This window comes from Vespa crabro, chromosome 4, assembly GCF_910589235.1.
Source record: "Vespa crabro chromosome 4, iyVesCrab1.2, whole genome shotgun sequence".
NCBI lineage: Eukaryota > Metazoa > Arthropoda > Insecta > Hymenoptera > Vespidae > Vespa > Vespa crabro.
In genome coordinates this window covers 5454275-5466207 of record NC_060958.1, presented here as the reverse complement: position 1 = coordinate 5466207, position 11933 = coordinate 5454275, and the positions used below count along the sequence as shown (strand labels likewise).

Sequence of the window (11933 nt, the reverse complement as noted above, 5' to 3'; positions counted from 1 at the left end):
TGAATAATACATATCAGCAACATTTGTCCTTCCATTAAATTGATCTCAATGAAGATTACTTTTCCAAAATCTCGATTCTAACATAGTTTCATCATACAAATTTGTTTATATATTGTTTACGTCTATGTTATTCTAAAAAGCAAAGTAATATTTAATTACTTATATCCAAATAGTGAGTGAAAATAAAATGCTATGCGCATGAATTATTCATTGCAGGAATATATGGGTAACTATATAAAACATAATAATTAATTATTAACAAACAATTAAAACTAATACAATGTAGCCTCTTTTACCCATAAGGTCCATGCAATAAAAAAAAAGAAGCCGTATAAATAATAAAACGTATAATAAATATACATTTTGCATTAGTGTGATAAAATATTCATGTGTACAGTGATTTTATAAGTTGATTACTAACAAAGAAATCATTTACATAGTTGCGTGATGGTATTATCTCCATTGACATAGAATAGAACAAAAAAATAACAAATATAGTATAATATAATAAATAAAATTTGTTTCTACATAGCACTACGAAGGATTATTAAACGTTCAGTGAATCATCCAGAATTTGTTTAAGTTCTTTTAGATGTTGCATTTTGCTACCTGTTGCAGGAGATGCTGCAGTGGGGCGACCAGCATATCTGTAACATATGAATTATTGATTTAATTATATCTAATAATACGAAAAAAAACAAATAAATATTTTTCTCTTTCTGCACACACGTAATATAAATAAATGTAATGTAGAATTCACAACAATATACATATACATGAATCTTACAATGTGCCATCGATATTACCTCACTATTCTCTGCTTAGATTTATTAGTATCTGATGACTCGGGCATGGGAATAGGTTTTACTGGTTTAGATGAAGAAAACCAACCACTCAACCATCCTTCACTACTGTCGGTTTTTTTGGATTTTGTCGCTTCTCCAAAACTGTAACATGGCCCAAATTTCTTTCATTTTCTAGATACATTTGTTTTTTTTTTCTTTTTTTTTTTACAGGGTACCATTATCAAAAAGTGTAAACAAATTTGAAATTGGAAATAACCATTATTGCATTATAAATAGCATTACTAATATACTTAATAAAGTGGAAAAATGTGGGCCATGTGAACAGATAGAATTAACCAAAAAAAAAAAAATAAAAAAATAAAAAAAAAAAAAAAATAAAAAATAAAAAATATAAAAAAAAAAGATCCATATATAATTCACTCATACATACAAAGGTAATTATTAAAAAGCCTTAGAATATATATTAGAACAATCTAAGGATTATCAACAATCATACTTACATATTTGTTATCATTCATACCACAATTATCAAACATATCTTTCAATGATTAACGGACTTAAACATTATAAAGGTGATTTATTACAAAGGAAATATGATCGTGCATTAACAATGTAAGGATCAAGGAAAAATTGTTGAACGAATTAAAATAAGATTTCGATTAATACTAAACTAATGATGGCTTAGCCTCTTATATACAATTTTTTAAAAGAATTAAAAAAAAATAGTAATCAATTATCAAATAATCATTTGAAATAATACTTACGTAACATTACGTGTTCCATTAAGTGCAGTATGGAATCTTGGTTGCACATAAGTCCAGGCGCCTTGATTCTTATGTTCTTCTTGAGACCAGATTAATTCTGCATTTGGATATTTAGCAGCTTCTTTCTTTACGAGGTCATATGGGAAGGGTGAAATCTGTAATAAATTTTAATTATACGTAAAAATATTCTAGAAAATATTATAAAATATACAATAAAAAGTTCTTTTATATTTACTTGTTCAACTCTTGCAATAGCAATTTGATCATCCAATTTTTTCTCTGAACGTGCTTTCTTCAAATCGTAATAAACTTTTCCAGAACAGAAAACTAATCTTTTAACATTGCCACTGTTATTTGCAGCTGGCCCTTCCTCAGGTATCACTCTAAGGAATTCTGTATCTTCCAGCATCAAATCGAAACTAGACTTTGCTTCTGGATGACGAAGTAGAGATTTAGGCGTCATCATTATCAATGGTTTTCGGAAGGGTAATGCAATTTGTCTCCTTAGAATGTGGAAGTAATTAGCTGGTGTACTGCAATTGGCAACGATCCAGTTAATGTCGTGCAATTGTCGCACGGCAAATTCTTCGCTTTCCGGTGGAAAGTAATCTGGATCATCAGCGGACATTTGAAGAAAGCGTTCCAAACGAGCGCTAGAATGTTCAGGTCCCTAAACAAAAATTACATTTAATAAATAACAGTCAAAATTTACACTTAACAACAGTTCTTTTTTATTTTTATTTTATTTTTGAAACTTACCATTCCTTCTAGACCATGAGGCTGGAGCATAACTAGTCCAGACTGACGTACCCATTTTGCTTGTCCACTACTAATAAATTGATCTATTATGCACTGGGCTGTGTTGTTAAAATCACCAAATTGTGCCTCCCAGCATACCAATGCATTAGGATTTGTCATGGAATAACCCAATTCAAACCCTATAAAAATAAATTCATACCTTAAGACATAGATTTAATTGAGTATATAAGAATTCCGATTTTGTTTTATCTTACCAAGAACACCAAATTCAGAAAGAGAACTATTGCAAACCGTGTATGGAGCTTGATCGGGATATAAGTAACAAAGTGGCCTATATGTAGCTTTGTCAACGGTCTGATGATGTAAGACGTGATGTCTGTGTGAGAATGTACCTCTTTCCACGTCTTGACCAGATAATCTTACATGAATCCCTTCTTTAAGAAGAGAACCAAATGCCATAGCTTCTCCAAGAGCCCAATCAACTGTCCTAGCTTCGACCATTTCCATACGAGATTTCAAGATACGTTCAATACCTATGTTGAAAATAATAGTTAGAGATTATTACGTGATATTTCATTTTAATTTACATAAATGAAAAAAAAGAAATTAAATAATTGAGTTAACCTTTATGAATCACAAATTCCGCAGCATTAGGCGGTGGCGATGAAAACTTCTTTCCAATATGCACAAGTGTATCTTCCTTGATACCAGTAGGCGATACTTTCAATGGATCTTTACCTTCAAAGAAACCAGACCATGGAGAATCTAGCCAATCCTTGTATTTAATATGTGTTTCTTGTTTAGCATTCACATATGCCTCTTCACATATTTTTTCATATTTATCTTGTACATCCTGCAGAAAAATATAAATATGTAATATCAACATAAAATGACAAGATGATCGAGAACAATAGAAAAACGAATGCTATACCTTTACTTCTTCCGTTGTAACAACACCATCATCAATGAGCGATTTAGCATATTTATCAAGAGCCGGTGGTGTATGTCTAATTTTGCGATACATCAGAGGTTGCGTAAACATTGGCTCATCAATTTCGTTATGTCCATTACGTCTGTATGAAACTAAATCGATAACAACATCTTTATGGAAAGTTGCTCTCCATTCAGCAGCCACTTTACATACATGCATTACCGCTTCAGGATCATCAGAATTTACGTGGAAAATTGGTGCATTTACCACTCTGGCAACGTCTGAAGAAATGTTTTTGTTTTTTAATCAGCTATTATGAGATATTATGTATAAAAATACATAAACGGATATGTGAAACTAACCGGTACAATAAGGAGAAGATCTAGAATGTCTAGGATCTGTTGTAAAACCGATTTGATTATTGACAACAATATGGATAGTACCATGAGTTGTATAATCTGGTAAATCTGACAGATGCATGGTTTCAAATACGATTCCTTGTCCACAGAATGCCGCATCACCATGTAGAAGAATAGACATTACCTAATACAGGAATTAGTGTAACAGTAATGAAATACACTATCTCATTTATAATAATAATTTATATTTTAATAAAATATTTACCTTTTTGCCTTCACCATCTCCTCTGTAAAATTGTTCAGCACGAGTTTTTCCTTGCACAATTGGATCAACTGCTTCCAGGTGAGATGGATTTGCCACAACGGCTAAACGAATATTTTTATTCGTAACGCGATTAAGACGTTCAATATACGTTCCCAAATGATATTTGACATCTCCAGAACCCTGAATAAATAGTTATTTTATCAGTTAATGTTATTACATTTAATAACTAAGATAAATATAATAATTTATACATACATCATCAGCAGCTTCAAGCGCAGCAAATTGAGTAAATATCTGACTTAGTGGTTTACGACAAACATTAGCTAAAACATTGAGACGACCACGATGAGGCATACCCATGACAATAGATTCTACACCAAGTTCTGTGGATTTATCAATTACTTGTTTCATAGCAGGAATTAAGATTTCACAACCCTCTAATCCAAATCTTTTTTCAGATGACCATTTACGTGCGAGGAAAGCTTCAAATCTGAAAATAAATTAATGAAAAATATATTTAAATTTAACTTAGATAAAAAAAAATAATATAATTATTGTTGATAATAAAATTACCTTGTAGCTCGAGTTAATCTAGCCAAAATAAGTCGCTTTTCATCATTCGTAGCTTCCATTATACCAGGCGTTTCCATCTTCTGTCGAATCCAATTGCATTGTTCCAAGGAATTAATGAACATAAATTCCACGCCAATATGTCCACAGTAAGTTGCTTCTAATCGTTTAAGAATTTCACGCAGTGGTAATGATTTGTCTTTACCACCGATAAAAGTGGTAGACGGCAATTTGAAAACGCGATCCATATCTGATTCCTCTGTTTAAATAATAAAATGAAAAATTTTATTTCCATTAATAATCATTTATATAAATCAGAAAATAATTAATGTATATGATCAAAAATACTATTATCAGATATATTTTTATATGCACGTTCAATGCTGATCTAAATTTGGAAAATCGAATAAATATAATATTTCATTCATTTTTCTGATAATAGTATTTGTTCATTTATAAACACATTCACATAAATCATAGAAATATATAAACATAACAATACGATAGATTTATATTTCTACATTATATTTATACTCCTCTATGAAATTAAAACTGATACTGAAATTGTATATAATATATACTTATAATTACATATTGTATATAACATTTTATTTCAAAGTCCAATTATATAGTCTTATGCTTCATTTATAAATACATACAGGAACACACGTCTTCTTAAAAGATAAAAAAAATGTTATTCATGCAAATCTAATTAACAAATATTATATTCTTATAAAAATTTTGCATATAAAGCATTTGTAAATGCAAAATTAAATTTAAACGCTAATTGCTATTTACTTTAAATCATATAAGCTTTATATATACACAAAAAGCATTTTAATATTATGAAACAGAGAAAAGCATATTACTAAAAAAATATATATTAATTTAATTCTATATAAAATTATATAGAAAAAAAAACAATAACTACTAAAAAATATTATAAGTTAAAAAGAAAGATAATACAAATAAAATTATTGCATAACGGAACATCAGCAGAAGGTTTGAAAGTCAAAGAGGAAGGTCATATATTTTTATTTTAATTTAGTTTTATATTACTTATATTATTTTAGATTTATCATTTTATCATGCACGTCGACCTTCACCCATACTTTCCCCAGAAAAAAAAGAAAAAGAAAAAAAAAACCATGAGCCATCTTTTTTAAGCAAAAAAGAATAGTTTTAACATGTACAGTAGTGTAATAGTTCCCAAGCACCTTTATTGTGACATTAGATAAACCGTATATATACTTCCAAAATGAACCAGTGCCTTCCAGAGATAATAATACAAATGAAACAGAGAGCTGCAGAAGAAATTTCTGCTTTGGATGTAATAATTACATACTTTTCATAAGAGCAGCTACTCGGTATTGTAGTTCCTGAGCGTAAGTAGTGCGTTGTCCCCTCCCTGTGGACATCAGACTCAAACTCAATAATAAACTTGCATGCTAAATTTCTTCACTTATTCTTTTTGTACTTACTATTGAAGTACTTTTGTGAAAACGCACTTTGAGATCAAGTGAATCTTGGTAACACATTTCCATAAAAATAATATATATTTTATAAGTATCCACACAGTTGATATTATATATATATATATATATATATATATATATATATATATATATATATATTATATATTATATTATATTATATTATATTATATTATATTATATTATATTATATTATATTATATATTATATTATATATATATATAGTTCATATTATATATATATAGCAGTTTTATAATAGGTATCATTTAGTTCACTGGTTCAAAGATTCACTGGTTATTTGAAAGTTTAAATTTCATATAAATTTATAATTATAAACAATAAGGCTTAGAAACAGAGAAAAATGTCATAATAATGTGTATGTGTTTTCAGACAAAAATTTATCGATAAATCTTTTTTCAAGACATATTTACTTCCTTTTTGATATTAAAGACTAATTCTGGCTAAATAAGAAGAGACGGTAATAATTTCCTTTGGGCTATAACATTCTCATTAAATTTTGGTATTGTGCATGTGTATCAATTACTACTATTACATATTAAGCTAAATAAATAGCAAAATATAAACGAAAGAATGTGATAAAATGATAAATAAAGATTTTGTACATATACATGTACACGTGTGCTATATTTTTTCTATGATATATAATCTTAATTAATAAACAGATTATAATGTTCTTTTTTTTTTAAATGTTAAGTACAGGTGCACCTTTATCTTTTATATAAAATTTTCCTCTTGTTATACATAATCACGTATAGTTGGGCTTACCGAATGAGTAATGATTATAGAGCAATTCTTGAGGATGCCTATCATCAAGATCAGCGCTGTTGATTCCAAGTGGGTCCAATTTCGCGATATGATGGCCACGGATCTGTCAATGTAATGCCATATTCATACGGGCCGAATGTAATTTAGAAATTCTTAGACGGCAGATTACAGAATTGTCTTTTTTGATTCTGTATTCTGTATTTTTTTATTATGATTTTATATCATTAAAGTGTTCAAATAAGCATAAAATATTTATCTGAATTGAAACATAGTAACATTAAACACAAATATACAATAAAAATGTTCTATTTTCACAATAATATCCTTTCTACATGAAGAAAAATTTTTTATGAGATTTGGTTGAAGCAATATATTTATACAAAGCAAATGTTCTATAAGAATTCAATGTATGCTAACGCATGCAAAAAGTAAAGCAAAAATTATAATAACATACATGCAAAGCAATAGAAAGTATATTTTGTAGATTGTATCTTACCTATATTGTCTTGTATATATGTTAATATGTAATCAAATATAACTTGTTTGCTTGTTGAACATGTACAATAAATGCATCACTCTTTGACTTACATATTTACAAATATATTATAAGTATATCTAGATATTCACTAAACAAATATACTAACAAGAAAAAGAAGACCAAATAAATATTGATATCATACTATAGACTTGTTCCTGACATGTACCTTTGTTTCATAAATACATTGTTATACATAAGCAATACATTTTCAGTACCAGCATAAAACTATGACATTTTCACATTTTCTCCTTCTCTATGAAACCCAAAAGATATAGATATAAGAGCACAATCATGACAAAAATAAAATTTTGTAATTTAAACAATATATCTTATACATATTTATATATATATAATATATATAATATATATATATATATATATATATATATATATATATATATATATGCATATACACATACACACACACAAAATTAAAAATCTCCTATACCATTTACATAAATACCAATCAACAATCTATAAATATGATATAAGATCCTGAATATACCAAATGCATAATGTCAAAAAATCACATTAATTATTGAAATAAGAAATAATATTTTTTTTAAAACATAATTTAAAAAAGATCAAATAAATATATAAAAATAAAATATATACCTAATAATATGATTGGAGAAGGAGTTAATGTGAATAAGTAACATCACACATGTATGTGATATAACATATACTGTGTGCATATTGGCATAAGGTGATTTCACAATATATAATGAATAATGTTCTTAATGATTACATATAATCAAAGATTCAACAATAGTAAAATGTATTTAGTCCACCTTTGCCTAATGACACACAGGTAGATTAGCAATTGATATGATAGCTCAAAGAAATGGCTTAGGACAAAGCCTTACCAAGCATGTATTGTCGCAGAACTTGTTCTGGAGATCCCTTGCGGGCTGCATAATGTGTGTGTATCAGGTCTGTTTGCATGATACCCAGTGGGTCCAGATCAGCAACTAAGTGACCTCGAGCCTATATGCCAATGAATAATCCCAACAAGACCTCACATATATATTTGTTTAACTACTTGTCAATTCTTTTTATACATGATATAATCACCATAAGTATGATAAATGTATAGTGTTACACTATTACATCAGTGATATGTACAATTTCTTCATCGTTTACTTTTAATTTGCAAATTATATAAAATGTACTAATAATCATATCAATTCTCTATACGTAACCAAATATAATTAAAGAATCAGAAATACTATGTAATAAAAAAAAATGTTTGATTAATTAAAAAAATGATTTGAAAAATATTAACTATTTATAAAATGCTGCTGCTTCTTCCTCGTTGTCAAAAAGATATACAAGACGTTTTATAATTATAGCAAGCAATTATTGTGCAAGAAAATTATTGATATTAAATTATGAAAAAATATACTATTTGGACTAAAAAAGATATCAAACTGCATGACATGCTTGAGGTAGAAGATGCAGTGAGCAGCCAGTGTAATATGAGGCTACTGAACCATAAGACACTTCGTGTTTTTAAAAACACTTATGATAGACCTGAACAATAAGGATAGAAACTGATGCAGAACCATCTAAACTTTGAATACTACATTCTATTTTGATAAATTTATTCTAAATTTAAAAAGAAATTTTAATTTTTTACGACTTTTATATATACACATATACAAGAATATTTTTTAGCAAGGTATTGTACTAGATGGTTAAGCATAATCTTTAATATAATTCTGCATGCATTTAGATATACACGATTTCCCCTAAACATGTAACAAACATGTATGTGACATATATAGATAATACATGCTATGACATAATAAAAACGCTAATAAAAATTAAAGATGCAGACAATAAACTGAATAAGTTGTACTATTACCAATGGTACATTATATATGATTTTCATATATAAGTAAATTACTTTATGGTTATATTTAAATTTGGTGCAGTAAAAAAATATTTTTTATGAAATCACTTATGAAATTAATAAAAATTGACATAACTTTCTATAGGATACATATTTTCAATATAATATTATTACGGATTTATAATTAATTTTTCATAATTCTAGATATTTTTTAATCTCTTCAATAAATTTAATAAGAGAAAATAAAATCCATTGAAGAGTTAAATATATAATTAAATATTCTAATAAAAGATTCTAAATATCACTTAATTATTCTTCTTAGTTGATATAATATTTAATAATAAATATAGTAAAAGAAAACTAACCTGAATAAGATATAATCAAAATAATAGACAAGATATCATACCTGGTATGAACGAATAATGGCTTGCACAGCTAAATGGTCATCTATAATTTTTTCATTAATGGGCATCTGACTAATTTGAGATCCACCACCAAGAGGCAATAATGCTCCAAGTGGTACCTGATTATGACTTGGAGCAAGAGATGGTGGAGCTTGATACGCTAGACCTGGACCAGCTCCCGCAGTGCTACTACGGAAAAAGGAATCCCATGACTGCAAAAACATAAATAAATAAATAATGTTAAATATAATATTTCACAAAAATTTACATATTCTACTGTTATGTTTTATACAATTAAAAAATACTGACCACATGTACACTGTGAGGATCTTGCAACCAGGCATTGTACATTTCTTCTACATATGAGCTAGTACTGCCATTTAAGAAAGGTTCAGTAGCAACACGACTATTGTATTTCCGAGTTGGTGCTATGACTATTGCTTGAGTCGTTCTGGTAAAATTATGACTGCGTACTAACCATGAAGCAAACCTTTCTGGTCCACACACGCGTGGTGCCAGAGGCACCAAGGTGTTAAACACCGTCCTGGCTTTATACATTTTACCTAAAATTTAAATATGATTATAGAATAAATAATATACATATATATATATATATTATGGAGTAATTTCCAAATAATAATAATAACAGTTAATGAATTGATTTTATTTAAAAAATTGGTAACAATCCAAGATATATTCTGTAATATAGAAAAAGAAGTGTAGAATATTTTATAAATACATAAGATTTAAAATCCTTAAAATCTCTAAAAATGTTATCAATAGAATATTAATATTAATGCTACGCATTAAGACCTTGATATTTGAACAGAAAACATCAAATAGCAGATGTCTGGGAAAATGACATTACCATTAACGTAAACAATGACAAATATAAATATCATAAGTTAATAAACATAATATTTTAGAGGTCATCGGTTATTGATAAGTAATTTTCAACAACTCTCTACATAAATATATGAGTATATACGCATGTACGATGTATACGCGTGCGCGCGCGCTCGCACACACACTCCCAAGCATGTAACATCTTAACTTTAAAAGAAAACAAATTTATCTAAAGTTATACCATATAGAGGTTACGCTTCGATACACATGTGTAGTTTGCCGCAAGATATTACACAATATGAATCCATTGCTAGCGTCATAGTGACCTAATTATTACTAACATCTAGACATACGTGAAAAAAACTTCGATTAAAATAATTCAAACCATTTTTAAATGTTCTAGAACTTAAAGATACGCTACAAATCGATATATGTAACTCTGAAACAAATTTATTCCGTCGACGTTCGCATATAACAATACATAGTAAATAACGTAGAGTACATGTCAAAATCATGTGACACTAATTCTGTATTAAATTCTGACTACAGGTTAAATATCTATTTCACAATCCGTGTATACGAACATTGATATATTAGTTTATTTATCACAGAATAGTTATAGATATTACACCTATTCGTTATCTATATCTAATACTAATATTATACAGATTGCACTAAGTGTATTTATACGTCTCTTTAAATATATGAAACCTACTGTTCTTTACCTCTATTATATTTTTACAAAAAATTACGTACTTTCCGGTTAATTATTTTCTTGTCATAGCAAAATTAAATATATATGAGTAACAAGGAAAAATAAATTTCCTTAATAATTCAGAAAATATCTGGTTTATTAAGAATCAGGTGACTATTTTCGTCTGGTGTAACAATTTTACGTAATCGTATGAAATTTTATAAATATTATAGGAAATTCATAACGGCAAGTGCCGCTTTTTTAACGAATCTTTTGTATATGTTTTAACTAATGGCTATTCAAATTTATAATCATAATAACGATGAAATAATCAAAAAAAAATGTTTACCTGATGTTACAGCACAACGATGACAGACCGTCCACCATTTGCAACTCACAGGTACGCTGATCTATGCCTTCTTTAAAATACATTAAAGAAGTTGATTTTAGCGCACCTAACGGTCTAAAATCGTATCAGGATGAAACGATAATTTGATTTGAAATTTTATGAATTTCGCGCCTTTCTTTTTTCTACGCTTCAAATAATGCAATAACGGTAACTTATTTTTTATTTTATCTTCATTTAAATCTTTTGTTATTAATATTTTAATTTTATTATTATAATTTTATTATTTATTCTAATTATTTATATTATTATTAATTTATATAAAATTTATAGTATAATAATAATATAATACACATAAAACAGTTAACTTCTGAGAAATCTTTTAACGATGTTTCTCTGTTCATATGTTTCATTTATATTGATATAAATGCGCTTTTAATTTTTTGCAGTATTTTAAGATAACTTCTTTCTTTTTTTTTTTTTTATTAATATACTCTTCGCATAAATTTCAGGTACG

General features: G+C 27.7%; 1 protein-coding gene across 8 annotated transcripts; it reads right to left on the bottom strand.

Moving 5' to 3' along the window:
* Positions 1-332: 332 nt before the first annotated feature.
* On the bottom strand, positions 333-11538 carry LOC124423557 (2-oxoglutarate dehydrogenase, mitochondrial). 8 transcript variants are annotated; one of them, XM_046961388.1, is made up of 17 exons: positions 11420-11538; positions 9840-10093; positions 9533-9742; positions 6734-6836; positions 5800-5862; positions 4458-4713; positions 4140-4374; positions 3885-4064; positions 3623-3803; positions 3261-3541; positions 2954-3182; positions 2584-2862; positions 2330-2508; positions 1806-2240; positions 1571-1725; positions 807-947; positions 333-647 (listed from the first exon to the last, which is right to left on the bottom strand). In XM_046961388.1, the coding sequence occupies exons 2-17, from the start codon at positions 10086-10088 to the stop codon at positions 548-550; spliced, it is 3276 nt and encodes a 1091-aa protein (XP_046817344.1). In that variant the 5' UTR covers positions 10089-10093; positions 11420-11538; the 3' UTR covers positions 333-547. The 8 variants fall into 8 exon arrangements, with proteins under 8 accessions (XP_046817344.1, XP_046817345.1, XP_046817347.1 ...); XM_046961389.1 differs by lacking the exons at positions 5800-5862; positions 6734-6836 and adding an exon at positions 8138-8258; XM_046961391.1 differs by lacking the exon at positions 807-947.
* Between the last annotated feature and the right edge of the window lie 395 nt (positions 11539-11933).